This window comes from Erythrolamprus reginae, unplaced genomic scaffold, assembly GCF_031021105.1.
Source record: "Erythrolamprus reginae isolate rEryReg1 unplaced genomic scaffold, rEryReg1.hap1 H_1, whole genome shotgun sequence".
Taxonomy (NCBI): domain Eukaryota; kingdom Metazoa; phylum Chordata; class Lepidosauria; order Squamata; family Dipsadidae; genus Erythrolamprus; species Erythrolamprus reginae.
This window is the reverse complement of record NW_027248462.1, coordinates 1,686,402-1,707,770: the sequence shown is the minus strand read 5'-3', so window position 1 is coordinate 1,707,770 and position 21,369 is coordinate 1,686,402. Positions and strand designations below refer to the sequence as shown.

Genomic DNA, 21,369 nt, shown 5'->3' with positions numbered 1-21,369 from the left:
TATCTCAGAGGTTGCCACAAGGAAAAGGTAGTCAAACTATTATCCAAAGCACCTGTAGGTAGAAGAAGAAGCAATGGGTTGAAACTAAAAGAGGAAAGAAGCAACTTTTTAATTTTATTTATTTATTTGTTTTTCTCATACATATTTATGGACCACAAAGATATAATAATATTTATATACCTAATACTAGTAAAAGAGAAACATAAGGACAGGGGACGAAAGGCACTTAGGTGCACCTATGCACTTTGAACTAAAGAAAACTTCCCTGACAGAACAATTAAACAGTGGAACAGCTTGCCTCCAGAAGTTGTGAATGCTCCAACAAGTTTTAAAGAAGATGTTGGATAACCATTTGCCTGAAGTAATGTAGGGTTTTCTGCCCAAGCAGGGGGTTGGACTAGAAGACACCAGGAGCCATATAATCTAGATAGGTGTGGCTGGGGGGTGGTCATGTGACTGGGTGTGAGTGATATTAAATTGACCATGTCCAGTCAGGTTTTGTGGCTCCTAGTGTTTTCTTTTCTGTGGAAAATGGGTCCAAATAGCTCTTTGAGTGTTTAAGGTTGCAGGCCCTGGCGATAAACCAATCATGAGAACAATGAGGCCCTGGTTACTCCATTGTGATATTCCACAAGTTTGATCATCTCTCCTTCTGGATTGGGTGGCATAGAAGTCAAATACTTAAATAAATATTTAATATCTGTTATAAAAACATGGGGACTCATATCCACAGGTCTGGAGCTATCATCCGTATATGATTATCATATTTCCATCCCAAGCCAAGCCGGAGATTGTGAGGAAAAAATTTACCTATGCCTGGCTGCCATGAAGAGGATATAGAATTGGACATTAGGCTCATTTGCATGTATTAAATTTTACTCATGTGGTTCTTTCTATCTTATGTGCCTATTGATATAAATTTATGATCTGAGTGCCTTCCCTCTTCAACTTGCTGGGCTGGTAACCAGAAATTACAGGCTTCACTTTGGCAGCTATTTTTCTGACAATCCAATTAAAATTTAAGATTAAGATTTATTAGATTTGTATGCTGCCCCTCTCTGAAGAATTACCCATACTCCATAGTTATATAAATCACCATATGGGAATAAAAACCTATCATAGCTAAAGAAGGGCATGAAACAATGAGCTTCTGCCCCAAAATGCTCATAACATAGTTCTGAGAGGAAATGTTAATTTTTAGTTGTTCTGATTTTGCCCCTGAATAACAGCTTCATTTTCTACCAATAATGCACTGCAGTTACAACATTGATAAAAAAAAGTAATTTTGTGACCAATGTCTACATTTATGACCTCAGCATCTCTCTCTGTGTGTCACATGTTCACTATTATAATCAATTAGTACATGTTGTCCTGTGCTTAACTTACTTTCAGAAACCAAAGCAGAATATAAGGGAAAATAGCTGGATGACAGATTAAATGGATAGAAAAGCAAAGCTCTTAACAACAATAAAAACAGAAAAAAATCCAAAAAAAAAAAAGAAAGAAAAGCAAAGCTCTTGAAAAACATTGAAGGAAAATGTGATAACAATTGGATATGGGCATGGCTTAAGAGAGGAAACATCAAGAAAGAAGCAGAAGGTTTAATACTTGCTGCCCAAGAACAAGCACTACAAACTAATGCCCTGAAAACGAAGATACAAAAACTCTCTGAAATCCAAACTTCCAATTTTGCAAAGCCAAAATTGAAACTGTTTCACATTTAATATGTGAGTGTAACAAAATTGCACAAGCTGGTTACAAGGCTAGATGTTATCAAGTTACTAAATTAATCCGTTGGTCATTATGTAAAAAAATATGCCCTACCTATATCTGAAAACTCATAGGAACATAAAGTGGAAAGAGTTGCCAAAAATGAGACGATGAAGATTTTGTGGGAGTTTCAAATACAGACGGATCATCATTTGGAACACCACATGCCAGATATTGTGGTTATTGAGGGCAAAAGCATACAATTTATTGATATCACTGTTCCAGGAGACACCAGAGTCAGACACAAAGAACTGGAAAAAATCACAAAACATCATGACCTGGCTGTCGAAACTACACAATTATGGCCAAAACATGTAAAAGTAATGCCCATTGTCATTGGGCCACTTGGTACCATGTCCAAGAATTTTACAAAACACATCAAGAAATTGCAGCTTCCTGTAATAACACCAGTGGAATTGCAAAAAAAACTGTGCTACTTGGAACATCATATATTTTAAGAAGATACTTGGTTGCTACCTAGGACGATGGTAGCAACCCATATCAACCATTAGCACCATTCTGAGGAAGCTGGGCTAAAGGCTGATATATACTTTTCCTTACCATTGCGATACCTGCCTGAATTATGCTCTTAACTATGCTCTTTTGATATTTGACCTCTGTCCTACTTACAGACTTGACATTTTACATTTTCTGCTGACAATATCTGTTCACATAGTCTCGCTTCCTCTGTATCCCGGACGGGGTACAGCTGCAGTGTTAAAAATGTAACCAAGAAATGTACTCAGGAAATATATATTTTATGGTGTAAGATAAGTTGTCACCTGCTCTCTAGGCATATAGACTGGCATATAGCTTGACATGAATATAACCACATATTAACCACAAGTTCTTCCTTAGCCTTACCACAGGTACTTTCGTTTCTTAAATTTTGTTTCTGTATTTTTACATCATATAACTTTGCTTCTTTGATATATGATTGGTTATCCTGTTATCCATTTTTGAAAAATGTATAAAATCCCCAGAAACAATTTTGGGGTCGTTCAGATGCTCTTTGAATCGTTCTGAACCGCATGCAATAAACCTGTGCATCTCGATGTCCATGTGGTCTCTGCTCCCTTATTGGCAACAAGTAGCTCTTGTCCTGCTACAATTCAATGGTATTTGTGACACATTTTTAAATGTCCAGTTGACTGAGTTTCATGTTTAATGAATAAAAAATAATAAACAAAATTAAAATCTCAAAATTCCCTGTTACCTGTTATTGTAATCCACTCATAGAATGTTTACCACACTTTATCTGTCCAAAGTCACCCCAACATTTATAAAGAGATTTAAAACAGGTATCTTTCATGCTAGGAAATAATAATAATTAATAATAATTTATTAGATTTGTATGCCGCCCCTCTCCGAAGACTCAGAACAGCTCACAACAGCAATACAAAATACAAATCCAATGATTAAAAAGCAAAACAGTTAAAAACCCTTAATTAAAAACAATCATACAACCCAAACAAACCATACATAAAATGGAACAGCCCAGGGAATCAATTTCCCCATGCCTGGTGGCAAAGATGGTTTTTAAGAGTTTGCGAAAGGCAAGGAGGGTGGGGGCAGTCCTAATCTCCGGGGGGAGTTGATTACAGAGGGTCAGAACCGCCACAGAGAAGGCTCTTCCCCTGGGTCCCACCAGATGACATTGTTTCATTGACGGGACCCGGAGAAGGCCAACTCTGTGGGACCTAACAGGTCGCTGGGATTCGTGCGGCAGAAGGCGGTTTCGGAGATATTCTGGTCCGATGCCATGAAGGGCTTTATAGGTCATAACCTATAAGAGTCGACCTCTGACTTTTGAGGAGTCTTAGCTCTGCTTTTTTCTCTTATTTTTCTCTTCTCTCTTTTTTTCTTGAGACTCTCCAACTAATAAAAAAACTGTCTTTATGGTCACTGACTTAATGGCACACCCATAGCCTCCTCAGTGGCACCAAATAGAAAGAAAAAGACAACCAGTGGAGTCAAATGATCTGAGAACTAAATCTTTGCATTACCACCATTGTCATTCATTTAGCTGGCGAGCAAAGAGATGCATTAGTTTTGTTCTTCTTTTGTATAACTGAACAGGTCACATAATGTCCTGTAACATAATGAAAAAGGAGGAAAGATAGACTAATATGTCTATATAGCAACAGCATAAACTGTTGGTTGCTCATAATAAAATGTTAATAGTGGGTGTGAGTGATGTTTACCCATCTTTTATAGAAATACTGGCTATGAATCAGTCACTGGACACAATTTAATGCATTGGTTATCACCTATAAAGCCCTGCATGGCTTAGGGCCAGATTATTTACAGGACCATCTTCTGCCTCCCACTTTCCATAGACTGGTTAGATCCCACAGGGTCAGCCTTCTTCGGGTCTCGTCAGCCAAACAGTGCAACTTGGTGGGACCATGGGGAAGGGCCTTCTCTGTGATGGCTCCAGTTCTTGGCTCCAGTTCTTGGAACCAACTACATCCGAAGAGCCGCACTACTGCCATCCTCCTGGCCTTCCAGAAAGCCTTAAAAACCTGGCTTTGCCAGCAGACCTGGGTGCCGTGAGCAATAATATCTAGCTCTGCCCCCAGAAGTACAAATGTTATTATTAATGGGGTTTTATATTATTTTTATATCATTTTTATTGATTGTACGCTGCCCAGAATCCAAAAGAAGTTGGGCAGTTCACAGATCTAATAAATTAAATTAAATTAAATTAAATTAAATCACTATTTTTACATGGTAAAACATCTGAACATCTGATTGGCGCACTGCCAATCTATGGGTGCTGCCACCTTAAAAAAATCTGTTTTTCCCCCTGGTTTTTTTCTTCTTCTGTGCATCCGCAGAAGCTGAGTTTCCAGCATTGCATATATGTCGCCATTTTGTTTTTGGCTTCTTTTTTTTTAAATGATTTTGTTTGCACTGCACATATGCACACACACAAAGCATGCATGCATCCAAGAGGAGAAAGCAAACCGGTAGCAGGGTAAATGAGAACCCCACCCTGCTCCTTTCATATTTCTTTAACTTGTATTAAAGTCACCTGAGCTTTACTTGCAATTTGACCTTGTAATTAGACAAGAGAGAAAATCTGGATTTGGGATGTTTCTGAGGATTCAGTAATAAGATTCAGGGATACAGAACATTTGGGATGTATCCCCGAATTCAGAAAGATGGCAATTATTTTTGATGTTCGGTAAGAAATCTTACAGTAAGGGCAACCAAAGACAGTGGAGCTGTTCCATCATCTGCTCCATACGATTTTAGCTCTGGTTTGAGAATAGGATCTGCTAAAGTGTCATTTAGACACAACATAGCTAAGGGCAAGGGTAGAGGAAGAGCTATCCCTAAGTATTAAAGAAAGCTATCCCTAAGAGATTAAAGGTCCACACTAGAAAAGCATTTTCAAATAACATTAAGTGACTGTGACTTTTGAAACTTCTTTTTTTGCATCCATTGCAAAAACATTCAAGTTTAACGAGGTGATCTGCTGCCAAAATCTCTTTAATTGACAATCTTGTAGTACAGTATAACAAAACAGAGTTGCCCTGATTGAAAATCTTTCCCTATCCCTGGTATTAGATCTGGAAAATATTTTCTGCTATTGTGAAAATAGGGAGCTCTGCCTGAATGACTGATGGTGGTACTAAGATTGGGGCAGTTAGGAGGTGATAGGAGAGATCACAAAAGAGTGGGCAAGGATATTGATTTGGGAATTTCTAAAGGTGAGATACTTCTGAGAATGAGAACTTCTTGGTTGCATTCTCCATTCAGAAAGGAGGAAATGCCCTATGCTCCACCCTTTCGCCATTGATATTAAAGTTTATGGTACAAATAACAAGATTGGAGTCAAGCTGTTTGATTTGAAACTGCCTGGAGCACAATTATTCAAGCAACACATTAGAAGAAAAGAGACAAAGAAGTGGCAACCATGGGCTTTCCATCCATCTTACTGGGACTCTACTGTCTACTGTATCTGTCTGCAGCACAAGGTGAATGAGGAGGAGGGCTGGGTGTTCAATGTTTAATTTCTCTTCTTTCAAATTCTTCTTGGTAGCTCCAATGATAGCTGAACATCATTTCTGCGAGCTGGATGAACCTACTTTTGAGATCTTTACAAGTGGTGTTATAAACTAAGCCAAGTGAGCAAACAAATCTATTATTTTAATCTTGATCTTTAGAACACCTCTTTGTCTGCAGCTTTCAAGATTGTTAAATAAATATTCTCTTCATCTCACAAGTTTCTAGATTGTTGGGGATGTGGCTCTCATCTTTTTGGATTTCATATTTTTCATAGCTTCCCCCTGTATTCTCTTAAAAGGGAATGTGTTTTCCATCAAGCTAATAACATGAAGGCGTGAGGCTGACATACATAGAAACATGGGCAAGCAATTTATAACAGAATAAGAGAGTTTGAAGGGACCTTGGAAGTCTTCTAAACCAATATGCTACTCAGGCTGGAAACCCTATATCATTTCAGACAAACAGATAACTGCAAAGTATTATAAATAGGTATTAAATAAGATTACTTTCTATATTATTGTTTGGAAGTCCTAAAGAACAAGGATTGGGGTTAGGGGTTTTTGAAGAAACCACTGTGGGGCACATGGGGAAACTCCACCCCTTGCCTTGCAGTAGCATAGGGTACTGAACCACAAAGCTTCCTAAACCATTGCATGCAAACAAAAGAAGTGACATGGGGGGGGGGGGGGAAATGAGACAGATCTATCAGTTTTACAATATCCCAGCACTGTAGCCAGAATAGCCCTTTTTAAAAAATCCTTTGGTTTTTTAAAAAAAAAAATTATTTGAAAAATAGGTGTTGCTGACCTGGGAATAGGTAGGAATTTCCAAGAACACTAGAAACTTTCTGCACAAATTGACACTGAATGGTGAAAAGGAATGCTGTTTGTTGTTTCTAGCACAATATAATCTTCAGAACCTTTGCTGCAACTCCAGTTGCATTTTGTTACTTTCTTATTGTTAACGAGATAGACAAAGAAATGTTATAAATGTGTTATAATATAATAATATTTCACACACACACCAATATAGATATAATATGAAATAACAAGTAGGTTAGCTGGGTCACTCAACAGCGAGGCATAGAGGAATGGGCATGGCAGTATCTTCATTTTCTACATCATATGAGAAGATCACATCCTTCATTCCCCTGTCCTTACCACTTTCTACGGAGGGACTAATAAAAGCATCTTCTCATATTGCATTAGTGTTTGACTTGGAGGTATTGCTTATTTTGAGCAGAAAGGTGGTGCAGAGAGTGGTAAGGACAGCAGAAAATATTGCAAGTTCAGTACCTTCTATATAGGACCTGGCGTATAAGTGATTTCCAGGACATGGTGTATGTGTGTGAGTATATATATATCCTTTTGAGAGTGGGCATCAGAACTTCATTTTTAATACATATGTCATCTCTGGAAGCTATTTTGGGCATTGGATCATCAGGCCTGCCACATTTACTGCTATGGGAAACTGAGAGTGGGGATTGTATGGAGCTGGGAGATATATAATCAAAATAATATTCCTTTCTCTGAGACTCAAGACCACTCTGCCCTGCACCAGGAGGCGTGTGTTTAGGACGCATCTCCAGATGCGAAGGTGCAGTGACTAGACAGTGTGATGGACGTGTAGTTGCTGGGACAGGGACTTGGGCTTTCTTTTGGGTGGGGAAAATCTGCAAGTCTTCAGATTCAGATTTTTCCAGATTTGCCAACATGACATCTCTAATAAAATGGAACTTTGAGGAAATACAAGCCTCAGAGTTTCTTTTCATTAAGGATGTTACTTAGAACTCTGACAATGTACATAGAAAAAATGACGACAAAGGTTAAAATATCTTACAAGGTTTTGTTTCCTTGACAATTCATTATTTGACCATTTATCCTCTTAGTTATCCTATTCCTATTAAAAAAGAAATCAGGCTTTTGCTTGGGACTAGGTCAAAATCGACATATGAATGAAGCCTATTGCTGATTTAAGCACAGGAGTGGATCACATACTGAGATGACAAGTTATATAGATATGCATGTTAAAAATTAACTTGTTTCTCAGGAGATACAAAATCATTTGAAACTTTCTTCTGAAAGCCATATACAAATTCATTCAAAAAGAGAGAGTTTATTTCTTTTGGAGTTTCAGTTGTTGAGTTTCAGAAGTACGGGGGAAACTTCCCTTTTGTTCTTATCATAATCCAAAATCTAAAACAAATATTTTTTCTTTTTTTCCTTTTCCAGTCAGGGTTGACTCCAGGCAATTGCCTGGATTAGTCCCTGTAATGTTCAGGCAATATTTTGAAAGTGATTGAAAGACAATGACTGGCCAAGCTATCCAATAGCTTCCTGTCTAAGATACAACTAGAACTCATAGTCTCCCAGTTTCTAGTGTGGTGCCTTAACCATTACACCAAACTCCTTCTCCCTCTCATTCTTTCTCTCCCTCATCTCTTCTATTCTGCTCTTTCTTGGCAGGCTGTAAAAAGTCACTAATCTCTTCAAGAATTGTTGGAGGCGAACCAGCCTCTGAGGGGTCATGGCCATGGCAAGCAGGCCTTTCAGTACTCAACATAACTTTTTGTGGTGGCACTCTCATAGACAAGAAATGGGTACTGACGGCCGCTCATTGCTTCAACTGGTAAGTTACTGGACATAACATTAAGTGAGAAAAATAAATAACTGACTATTACTATGATGCCGTTCTTTTTAATAAACTAGAGTTTCCTGGAAATAGCGTATTATCGCTTGTCACATAGCCAGATACTGTATTTAGACTGGATTTGGCATTTTTATCCACCCATCAAGTCTTTCCCAAGAATATGGAATAAGCAGCTGTGGTTTGATGGTGTTAAAGGCATTGTTGCAAGATGTAGAAGTAAAGCCCTCCAGATACCTTGAGATTGCACAAACGGTGGCTGTTACTATTGGTGCTATCTTTGCTTTATTTTGCCTCTCATTCCATCTCTATTTTCAGGTTTTTGTATTTAGTGATTTAGTGATCTCCTTTCTCTTCTCTTCTGCTACCTCCAGAAACTACTACTGTATATCCAGACATTTTTGTCTTTCAGAAATAGATTTAAGATTATGTAAGATTTGTTAGATATAAGATTTGAATAATTTACAAACCTTGTGTAATATTGAAAGGATTTGATGATTATTGATGCTATTAGAATGATATAATATTTTAATAATTAATACTACTACAAGGTCTTTATATAAGATTATATAGTTAATAAGTTGAATTTTGTATTGTGGAGAATTCAGAATGTTATCAAATGGATGGAAAAGTAATAAGAATAGTATTCATTCGTTTGTTTGTTTGTTTGTTTGTTTGTTTGTTTGTTTATTGTCTCCGTAGACTTGGGGTGGCTAACAATAATAATAAAACAACATATAACAAATCTAATATTTAAAATAACTAAAAACCCTTAATAAAAACCAAACATGCACACAAGTATACCAACCATAAATTGTATGGGCCTGGGGGAAAGAAATATCTCAATTCCCCCATGCCTGACGACAGAGGTGGGTTTTAAGGAGCTTACGAAAGGCAAGGAGGGTGGGGGCAATTCTGATCTCTGGGGGGAGCTGGTTCCAGAGGGTTGGGGCCACCACAGAGAAGGCTCTTCCCCTGGGTCCCACCAAATGACATTGTTTGGTCGACGGGACCCAGAGAAGGACGACTCTGTGGGACCTAACTAGTCGCTGGGATTCGTGCGGCAGAAGGTGGTCTCAGAGATATTCTGGTCCAATGCCATGAAGGGCTTTATAGGTCATAACCAACATAATCAATAGTATTTGTTTAAATATAGAGAATGAATGAAAATAGAAAAAAATTGAGTAGAAAGTTGGAAGGATGATATGAAAGGATGAAAAATTAGAAATCTAGGGCACTTAGAAATGATAAAAAGAGAAGAAATGATGAGCAAAGATATCAATTGAGAGAGGGAGTAATACGGCTTAAAATTAAGAGGTGTGAGAGATAATAAATATTTTTGGAAGTTAAGCTATAGTGGCTAATTTGGAAAAAAGTTGAAAATTAGAGATGGTAGACCGAGGTGACAAAAATAGGAGGCAGGAGGCCGAATTAAAATAATAGTAGATATACCTGATATTGTATTGTATTGTATTATTATATTATATTATACAGTATTATATAGAAACATAGAAGTCTGACGGCAGAAAAAGACCCCATGGTCCATCTAGTCTGCCCTTATACTATTTTCTGTATTTTATCTTAGGATGGATATATGTTTATCCCAGGCATGTTTAAATTCAGTTACTGTGGATTTATCTACCACGTCTGCTGGAAGTTTGTTCCAAGGATCTACTACTCTTTCAGTAAAATAATATTTTCTCATGTTGCTTTTGATCTTACCCCCAACTAACTTCAGATTGTGTCCCCTTGTTCTTATATTATATTATATTATATTATATTATATTAATTATATTATATTATATTACATTATATTATATTATATCTATGAAAACAAATATTATATATTATTATACAGTATATATATTATATTAAATATATAAATATAGATAAAGGAAAAGATATAAGTTTAAGAAATAGCTTCAACATTGGAATGGGGTTAGGATTCTCGAATTGCTAGTCTGCTAATCATGAAATCGATTATGATGAGATACATAGTGATGGATAAGAAGGACAAAGAGGAAGTAGAAAGGAAGGGGAGCGGAAAGGGAAAAACGGGAAGTAGGAAAGAGGTAGAGAGGGAGGAAGAAGATAGAGAGAAGATAGGGAGATAGAGGAAGAGTAGTATGAAATGAAAAAGGAAAGCAGACTGGAGATAAAAAATAAAAGTAGCTCACTAAAGATATATGTTTATGATACTTTGTATAGACCTATATCATTATGAATGTTTTAATAATATGGTATAGGCATGGATGTCTGTGTTATTAAAGCTAAATAGGCACTGGCTTCTGGGTGCCAATGCCAATAGTTTCTGAATCATTCTAAAAATGCAAAACTCCACATTGGTGAGAAGTGAAGCCTATGTATTCCTGAACAATAGAAATAAAATATTGTTCTTTCTTGTCAAACTACAACAAAGTTGTTGGCAGAGCTGGATATGAGGACACATGCTGAAATAAAATGCAGACAAGATCCCATGCCTCTGGAAACAAACTTCAGGATTTTTTTCAGCAGATGTTCAGCAAATGTTAAAATTTCAGCAAATGTTAAAATCCTGCAGTACTCTTAGGAGGTCTTTGACTTTTTTTTAATTTTCTGTTACAGGATCGCTGAAGATTTTGATGACATTTTTGTGGGGTTAGGTGACCACCAACTCATGAACCCTTCAAATAACTCAGATAAATTTGCCATCCAACAGATTATTATTCATCCCAACTTCACAGTTAATGACACTATGTATGACATCGCTTTGGTGGAGCTAAACAATACTGTGGAGTTCACTAAATACATCTTGCCTGTGTGTCTCCCAGAGTCTTCTGTAAAATTTCCTGACAATACAAGCTGCTGGGTCACTGGATGGGGAAGAACAAAATCTAATGGTGAGCAAGGAAAATGGGCTGTGTGTTTGATCTGACACTTTTTCATCCTTTGCATCTTAATTTAGTTACTATTTGCTTATTACACCAAAGTAACTTGAAGTTACTTTAAAGACTAATGGAACACAGTTTCATCCAGGAAGATGCTGGAGAATGTTCCATATACAAACATTAGAGGACAAGGCCATTATTCTGCATTGACACTGAAACCAAACTAGAGTTTTGCATAAAATTCTGCAAAAAGTTACAGAGTTATAAATCAGAATGAATCTGAAAGGACCCTTTTCATATAGTAAATGTTATTAAATAGCATAAACCTATGTTAGAAGCATGGAGTATATGAAAATGAAGTAGAATTTAAAGTGGGATGAGACCAGGTTGAGAGTATGGAAAAAGAAGCAAAGCAGAGCATTGTGTGGGTTTAAAAATCATCTTGGCTTACTTAAAAGTAGTAGGATTCTTCTTTTTCTTAAGGTTCTTTTTAAAGTTTAAGAATTAGCAGCAAGCTCAGAATAGCGACAGTAGCTAGTGGAACATATTGCCACTAAAATAACAAATAACAAATAATTCCCTCAACACTGTCAGACTTTCTACTAAATCTGCACTTCTATTCTACTAGTTTTTCTCATCATTCCTATCACCCATTTCCTCCCATGTTGACTGTATGACTGTAACTTGTTGCGTATATCATAAGATTTTTGTTAATATTGCTTCTTCATTATTTGACCCCTATGACAGTCATTAAGTGTTGTACCACATGATTCTTGACAAATGTATATTTTATTTTATGTACGTTGAGAACATATGCACCAAGACAAATTCCTTGTGTGTCCAATCACACTTGGCCAGTAAAATTCTATTCTATTCTATTCTAGATAATAGCACCAGCAAAGCTAAATCTGAGTCAGGTCCCAGATATCAAATGGACCCCTTTTTTCCATTGGCAGAAAATGGCATTAATATATCTGAAGGGGTGTTTTGATTCCAGAAAGATCAATTGAATCACCCCATCAAAACAAAATTGCAGAAGAAATAAGGGACCTGATAGGAAGCAGCAACACAAATTAGGTGAACTCCAAGTGTTTTTAATCATTCCAGAGCTCCAGAATGAATCAGTTTGCTCCCAAACTTTATTTTGTAAATTTGAACTGAGACACACCAAATTTCAAATCTTCAATTTCAATTAATTCATGCTTCTTCACAGAGGCCTGATTACCTTAAAGAGGTTTGGATTCCGAATTAAATCAGAAACAAACCAAATTGCAAATATGAATGAGGTCACAAACCAGAATTGAATCATTGACCTGAACTGAATTGTCTCTGATTTTCTAAATCCACCAATAGCTGTGAAACAACAGGGTGCAAGTAAAGATGTAATGCCTTTGGGTACTCAATTGTCATTCTTTTCATAGTAAGGATCTGCACATAATATGAGGGATTGAGGGCAACAAAGCAGGTTAAACCATACAGGCTGGTTTGAAGGAGTGTGAGAGATTTTCTACGGAGTCTACGAAGAGGGGAGGCATACAAATCTAATAAATAAATAAATTTTCTCTTTTTTAAAAGTAACATTCCTATTTTAGGGACTACCCTTTATATTTCATATGTTTTTCAGTTCAGAATTAGTGATGGGCGAACCCAACAGTGTTTGGGTTCGGCAAGTTCGGACGAACTTTACGCAAAATTAAGCCGAACCCAAACCAAACCCGAACCCAAATCCGAACGGGGAATCCCTCCCACAAAGAGATTCCAGGGGCGGAGCTTTGACGTCACCGGCATGTTGCTAAGGATGCCAAGGTGATCACTTCCTGGATTACATATAATGTCATGGAATCCAGGAAGTGATCACCTTGGCATCCTTAGCAACCTGCATGTGACGTCAAAGCTCCGAACGCCGAACACGACCCCGAACTTTGCCCGAAGTTTGAAAACATTTCAGGTTCATGCTCAGCTTACCAAACACCGCAAAATTCAGTACGGACCCGAATTGTGCGGGTTCGGTTCGCCCACCACTATTCAGAATAGTTTGTTTTGGTTTCCATCAATTAGACAACTTGAAGAGCAGATATAAGCATTCATCCAGTACTCATCCATTAGTCAAATTTCTAACACATCAGCTGAGAACTGGCAGCTGTAATCTCATATTGTTGTATATATAATTATGTGAACATAGCACTCGGAAAATTTTAGTCTTCTTGTCCATCATAATTTACTTTCAACAGACAATTAATGTGCCTGTGTGACATAGGTATGTTTCTTTCCTGTCTTGTGTTTTGAGAGATAAGAACAGTAAAAATTTATGGGAAACAACCCTGTTCGATCTGCCATCTTCAGCTTGGCAGCTTGCTGGCAGCTTGCCATCAAATGAGTCAAGGTTCTCTCTTTCCTAAGGGATTGCACTGTGGCAGGTCTGCCACAACACTAATATTTGCTCCCCTAAAATCATAAATCTGTTTTGCGACTGCCTTCTGGCAAATCACAAGAAGAAAAACTAAATTTGTTCTTTAAAATGAAATAGAGGAATATTGAAGGTTTTGCACAAAAGTTACAGCAAAAATAAACTCAGTTACTTGTTTTCTTCATTTTATAATGCAAACTTTCTTTTATTTGTAGTGGAACTGGAGCCTCCTAAAACCCTTCAAGAAGTGGAAGTGTCTATCATCAATTCAAATTTATGCAATTTTCTCTACAACCAGCTCAATATTGCAATATTTCCCCATTCCACTGTCGAGCCTGATATGATCTGTGCAGGTAGCTTAGAAGGGGGCAAAGATTCCTGTCAGGTATGGTGGTCAAAAACTTAGCTAAGTTTCTATGACACAAGACCGTTAAAATTGTAGTGATTGAATTTGTGAAATGTATTAAACTGGATTAATTTTAATCTTGGTTGGATAGTGGGGTGGTTGCTAAGGACCTGATGAGCTATATAAAACTAACACTCAATGTTAGTTTATGATTCCATGTATTGAGAATGAGTATTACTTAATTAATCAATCAGTCAGTCAAATTAAGTTTGTTGTACCAACTGTATCAATGTTGACATGGAAAACCTATGAACCTGATCATAAAGGATGTAGAGTTCTCCCCCAGCTTTCTTTACTCAGGGAAGTACAGTATGTGTTCAGTGTTCTTCAAACTCCCAAGATAAGTAAGGACAAACATCAGCAAGAGGCCTTATAGTGTCCATAATAGTTCCTCAAGATTCAGCTCCTGAAATTTTATGGAAAGCTTCATGGGGATTTTCAATCAGTTAGGTGATTGCTTCTGAATTTTTCTGACAAAGGAAAATATGGACTAGGTCTCTCAGAAACTTAATGAAACAACTGCACAAAACTTGAAAAAGTATTTAAAAATTCGGCCAAACATTTTCTGATCTACCATCTCCAATAATTTTAAAGGACATGGGGCAAAATAACATACCCAACTGCCCCGCATAAGATTGCTCAGCTATAGGCTAAGAGATCAAACCTTTAAAATGCATTACTGGCTCAACTTCTTGTTGTCCAAACATTTTGGACATGAATTCCTATGAATTCATATTCCAATGAATATAAATCCCTAACCAGATTTAAAGTCCAAAACAGTTAAGAGGGATGTCCATATCTGCTTCTTTTGATTAGTTCTGAAGAGGATTTAAGGAATAGTAATATATTCATATGGCCTTCAATATGACTATGTAGCACTTTGGATTTCATTTTGGATATGACTTTCAGAGCACCTAGGATAGTCAGATGATTCAGGGAAAAGATGTGACTTCTTTAAGATGTTATGAGTAGGGCTAAACTCAATGAAGGGCCACAAAAAATTTATTACCACGCTGCAGGCATGGCTTATTTTGTGTGTGTGGCTTGATGGTCATGTGACTTGGTGGGAGTTGCTTGTCAACCATGTGACTGGGTAGGAGTGGCTTGCCAGCTATGTGACCAGGTAGCATTGGCTTGACGATCATGTGACTGGGGTGGCTTAAAGTTCATGTGACTGGCTTAAAGGTGACCAACTTGACATCACTCACGTCAAGAGTTTGGGTTTGGGTGCCTGGCTTCTCCTTGCCTCAAAGAGATACATTTATTCTTACTGAAAATCCAAACTATAATCTTTATACATTTAATCCTATATGTATATATGCCATATGTATACTGTATTTTTCGGCGTATAACACGCACCAGTGTAGAAGGCGCACCTAGATTTTAGAGGAGGAAAACAAGGAAAAAAGTATTCTGAATCAAATGGTGTAATATTATATTGTTTAATAAAATACCAATGTAGCAGAATACGTTTTACAACGATGTATGCTGTTTAAAACCATGTACACTTTTTAAAACCATGTATACTTTTTACAAAGTTCAAGCTTGACAGCTTCAAGACTTATGGAGTTTAACTGCTAGAATCCCTCCTTCAATCATACTACTTTAGGGATGGGAGTTGAAGTCCACAAGCCTTAAACTTACCAGGTTTGAAGACCCCTACACTCCTAACCCCTAACTCAGGGGTTTTCAAACTTGACAGCTTTAAGACTTGTGGATTTCAACTCCCAGAATTCCTTTTTCAGTCATGCTACCTCAGGAATGGGAGTTGAAGTCCACAAGCCTTAAACCTACCAGGTTTGAAGACCCTTGTACTCCTAACCCCTGAATCAGGGGATTTCAAACTTGACAGCTTCAGTCCTTCAGTCACAAGCCTTACACTTGCCAGGTTTGTAGACCCTTGCACTCCTAACTCAGGGGTCTTCCAACTTGGAAGTTGGTCTTCAAACCTGTCAGGCAGCTTGCTCCAGGCAGGGAAAGCAGTGGTGACTCCTCAGATAAAGGCTTCTTCCAGCAGTGGCCAGCAGCGACTTTTCTGAGTGGTCAGCAGCAGCGGTAGCGGCTTTCCTGTTTTGCAAGCCGGTGGTGGTGGCTTGCAAGTGTGTGGGGAGGGCAACTGAGATAGCTCTCATTGCAAGTGCCACGCTGCTGTCTTCGGTGGCCGGGAGGGGGAAGGAAAGGTGGGCGCTCTCGATCTCTCCACACGAGACAAACCTACCAAGGGACAAAGGCGCCCATGCGACAGAGGACAGAAGCTCGGTTTTCCCCCATGCCGTGAAACTTGGCAGGCATGGGGATAAGCTGAGTTTCTGTCCTACATCGCATGGGTGCCTCTCTCCCTTGGTAGGTTTGTCTCGCGTGGAGAGATCGAGAGCACCCACCTTTCCTTCCCCCTCCTGGTTGCCGAAGAGAGCAGCGTGGCACTTGCAATGAGAGCCATCTTGGTTGCCCTCCCCATTGGGAGCCTCGTGTGCTCAGAAAAGCCGCTGCCGCCACCACTGGCCCCCACAACTCACATAGGAGACAGGATTCGAGGAAGCGGCAGCTGTAAGATTGGGAGCTTCGCGCGCCAAACGTTACCGTGGGAACGAGTTGGCACCTAAGTCAGCTCAGCGAGTGTCAGTTTGTGGGTCTTTTGGGATGGTGGTGGTTGTGGTGAAAGACTGATCTGCAGCCCTAACTATCCCATGGCTCGCCGGGAGGAATCGCTGCTGAATTCCTTGCTGAATTCAGCATGGGTCTTTTTTTATTTGTATCCCTGGGAAGAGGAGCCTGCAAGCGGGTCCAGGGGTCTCTAAGAAGGGGTTGCAGAGAGGCAGCTTGCCACCACCGGACTATGGGAAAGCCGCTACCACCACTGCTGACTGCTGAGAGAAGCTGCTTCCCATAGTCTGGCCATGGCGGCTTCTCACATACTGCAGTGGTGGTGGTCAGCAGCGGCGGCAGCAGCTTTCCTGTAGTGGCTTCTAGCACAATTTGGCAGTGGTGCCCGGCACCAGCTCCCAAACCACATGAAAAGTCGTCACTGCAGGATTACGGGAGGGCTGCTGCCACCACTGCTGACCACCACCCAACTCCCCCCCAAACCACATTCAATGTATAAGATGCATCCACTTTTTGCCCCACTTTTTTGAGGTAAAAAATTGTGTCTTATACATCAAAAAATACGGTACATATATATTATACACAGGCACTCAAAAATATATATTACCTACTATATGTACAGAGAGAGAGAGAGCTCTTCTAAAATTATACACATTCAACTTCATTTACTGTGATAAGGAAAACATACCGAGTCCACTTTCTGCCACACATTTAACCGTAAGCACATTAGAACTTTGCACATGCCTGCAGATGTACTTCTCTAGCTTGCACATCACTGTTAGAGCTAGGAAATGTCATGGATTAAAATGTGGTGAATCTCACTCTTGCCAATCTCACTCTTGCTCTTTCTTAGCAACCAAATTTTGGGCTCAATTGTGGTCATAAGTTTTCTTTCTTTCTTTTTCTCTTTCTCTCTCTTCCTTCCTTTCCTCTGTTCCATTCCTTTCCTCCTTTCCTTTCCTTCTATTTCCTTCCTTCCTTTCTCTTCCCCTTTCTTTTTTTCCTTTCTTTTCTCCTGTTCAATTTCTTTCCTCCTTCCCTTTCCTCCCCTCCCTTCCCTTCCTTTCTACCCTTCCCTCAACTCCATTTTCGCTACCCTCACTATATCCCCCTCCCATGACTGCCTAAAATCATAATCCTGAATGCAAATTGCTGCAGAACACTAGCTGTCGTCCAGCTAAGGAAAGAATAGTGTATGTATGTTCATTTAGAAGACAAAGTAAATATGGAACTTAGAGCAAAAATATATTTAAAATGATCAACATAGTTGTAGCAGTATTTACCATCTTAGAAACAGTATTTTTCTTTCTCCCACAAGGCATCAAATGCAAACTTCACATGTTTAATTAAAATATTGTGTCATCCTTATGGTTCTTCAGATTATATTTAATCAATTTCTGTACAAGACGATGTGATTAAAATGAAAATTACAAGTAGTCAGTAGTAAAATGATGGGTGTCAATAGTGGTTTCCCCCATTTTCCAAATGACATAGTGATACCATTGATCGGTCTCATGACAAAGGAAATATCATTATCGGCATGGATGTGCTTATGTTTTGCAGGACAGTTAATATCCTGCTGTTTGTTAACAATATTAAATAGGGTTAGCTTTTTCAGGGGAAGAGGGTTGTAGGAGTTAGTGTATGGTGCAAATTCTGACTCATTTTACTGAATTATCAATCAATACATTGCATTTACTCCAAAACTGTAAACTTACTTACTGAAAATTCCCAGATTAAAGTTGAGGTGTTTAGTTAAAGAAACAAATAGTTTGATGCAAGGAAATTTACATTTCAATTTCTCAAAATCGGAATGAAGCAGCCTTCCTATAAACATGTGATAACATACATCTTTCTCTCTCCAGGGCGATTCTGGAGGACCTATGGTTTGCAAATGTGATGGAAGTGAAAATTGGCTCTTGACTGGGATTGTGAGCTGGGGGTTAGGCTGCGGCATAGCAGGTCTACCTGGTGTCTATACTTCTGTAGCACACTATGCTGATTGGATCCAGCTGCAGTTACCCCACATAAAATTTTCAGAGTGTACACATGAAAGTAATAGGGAAGGGCACGAAACTTCTGCTTTTAGTGTAGGGCACAATACCTCTGCTTTTAGTGTAGAGCACAATACTGTGCTTTTTCTGATATCTGTCAAATTGATCTTCCTCTGAGATACTTAGATACTTACTTCAGCTCACCTATGTCCCCAGGTCAAATCTTTTTTACAAAAAATGCTTCCGGTACAATTCTACATAGAAATCTATACTTTCTCTAAACTGGAGGCAGATTAGCATTAACGTTCTAATTAGTTTTAAATCAATAATAAAATTATTTAAATAATGCTGACCATTTTTCAGACTTTGGCTGGGAATCATGATAAGAACTGCATAGTACCAAACCCAGGAATACCTTGACAGCAGCTTTCCATAACCTTCAAAGGCCACCTGCCAGTGCTAAACTGTCTTTTCCCTTTCTGTTGTGATTTCTGACTGTGGTACTACTCTTCCTTCTCCTAATATCATATAGCATGTTATTGCTCTTCCTCACCCACAAGAAAGTTTCCACTCTCCTCATCAAAATGTATTTCCAACATCACTTAATTTTCCAACAAAAAGAACAAGATAAGATTTTTGAAATCTTCAAAAGGGTGCTTCCTGGCTCTGTTTAAAGAAATGTTCTATCCCTCAACTGAAATGAAAATCTCCAAGTCTTCTTTTACTAAGTGAGTTTTTCAGGAAAGGAATAGCTATTGCTGTCAGAGGCCAGCATTTAACTGGAATCCTGTTTAGTATAAAACTTGTAATTTAATAATTTCCTTTAATTGTTGTACTTAATTCCCATCCCTTTGTTTCTCTCTTCTAACTTATTTTAATAGGTGATTTTGTTTCTTACTGTATTACTACTGGATATTTTTCCTTATATATTATTTTATGCTGCTCCTGGAGCAAAGTATATCTATCATTGTAAAATTTCCCTCGGATTTATCATAACAATAAAAGCAATGTTTACTATTTGTAGAACATCTTGAGAGATTTAATTCAAAGAATTAAAAGATCTGTGGCCTATTTAGAAACAGAATATAAATTATTGCTTTTCTTATTCTGTAAAGCAGATTACCCAGGAAAAGAAACAAAGGAGGCTTTACTTCCTGAGAATGCTCAGGAAGATAAATTTATCTCAGCATCTACTGCTGTCCTACGGCACCATTGAGTGTCCTGACATTCGGGCTTCTTGCATGGTATGGGAGCAGCTCTGCAGTGAATAAAAAGAGCTCTATAGAGAATTATTAAAATTGTCCAGAATATCATTGGGCTACAGCTACCTGCCCTGGATGATATCTTCACATCTTGCTGTTCAAGGAAGGTGCATAACATTCCCAGACATTCTTCTTATCCTGCTTACAATCTTTTAAAATGTTAAAACTCAGACCACATGTTTCCTGAATAGTTTTTATTCCAGAGCTATACTCATGCTTAACAATGAATCAAAGGGTCACCACTAGTGAGCTGTTGGAACAGTATCACTTGGTAGATGTTTGGGTGGTTCAGGGTGGGGAATCTGTGGTTGATGGGGCATAGTTGGCTTTGGGGGTGGGGTTTCGATTGTTATGTGTGTTTGGACTGATTTCTGGGTGTTATGTGACTTTCGTTGTTTGTGTATACTGTGCATACAGTGACAATAAAGTTTATTATTATTATTATTATTATCATTATCAATTAAAATAACACCTATTTTCCAAATAGTTTTGAAATTTTTTCTTCAATCTTTTTCTTCAAAAGTTTTGCCATTGTCCCAGAAGATAATTATAATAAACTGTTAAGACAAATACAAAAAGATTTGGAAAACTGGAACAAATTACAGATATCATTAACTAAAAAATAAACATATTACCCCAGTTGCTGTACCTTTTTCAAACGATACTGGCAAAATTAGAGAAGAATGTTTTTGAACAAATAAATTACTAACATCCAAATTACATGGGCAGGGGAAAATTATTTTATTTATTTATTTATTCAATTTTTATGCCGCCCTTCTCCTTAGACTCAGGGCGGCTTACAACATGTTAGCAATAGCACTTTTTAAACAGAGCTAGGCTATTGCCCCCACAATCCGGGTCCTCATTTTACCCACCTCGGAAGGATGGAAGGCTGAGTCAACCTTGAGCCGGTGATGAGATTTGAACCGCTGATCTTCAGATCTACAAGTCAGCTTCAGTGGCCTGCAGTACAGCACTCTACCTGCTGCGCCACCCCGGCTCATATATATACCATATATCAAATTTAAACTTTTGCAAGACAATAGAAACAAAGGTGACTTTGGAGTCCCGGACTGGGAGTTTTACAACCAGACAGCCACCTTGACATGGTTCAGGGACTGGATTCAACTCAAAAATAAAAGAACATTATAGCTAGAAAGTCATGACCTCCAACTAGTTTGGCATGATTTTCTCTGGGAAAAATACACATATTAAGGGACTTTTTTTAAAAAGTCTAGGTAAAAATTAAAAATAATCATTACACAAAAATTCAAAGCTCGTTATCAAAAATGGAAGCAATTACATACTCAAATAGTATTGCCGCAGTAAAATGGTAAGATATTCAGAATTGTTAGAGAAAAAATGAGAATTAAAATCAATTAAAGCATTGGAAAAG

General features: G+C 38.2%; 1 protein-coding gene across 1 annotated transcript; it reads left to right on the top strand.

The window, feature by feature from the left end:
* The first annotated feature begins 1,880 nt into the window (after positions 1 to 1,880).
* Positions 1,881 to 19,982, top strand: LOC139155273 (serine protease 27-like). The gene is made up of 6 exons (XM_070730395.1): positions 1,881 to 2,118; positions 8,253 to 8,415; positions 11,038 to 11,312; positions 13,923 to 14,092; positions 18,583 to 18,807; positions 19,830 to 19,982. The coding sequence occupies exons 1-6, from the start codon at positions 1,881 to 1,883 to the stop codon at positions 19,980 to 19,982; spliced, it is 1,224 nt and encodes a 407-aa protein (XP_070586496.1).
* Positions 19,983 to 21,369: the final 1,387 nt, after the last annotated feature.

Coding starts and splice junctions, on each gene's coding strand:
- LOC139155273 (XM_070730395.1), top strand. CDS start 1,881: ATGAAGATTTTGTGGGAGTTTCAAATACAGACGGATCATCATTTGGAA. Junction 8,416..11,037: donor GCCGCTCATTGCTTCAACTG/GTAAGTTACTGG, acceptor TTTCTGTTACAG/GATCGCTGAAGATTTTGATG. Junction 18,808..19,829: donor ACGAAACTTCTGCTTTTAGT/GTAGGGCACAAT, acceptor TCTGTAAAGCAG/ATTACCCAGGAAAAGAAACA.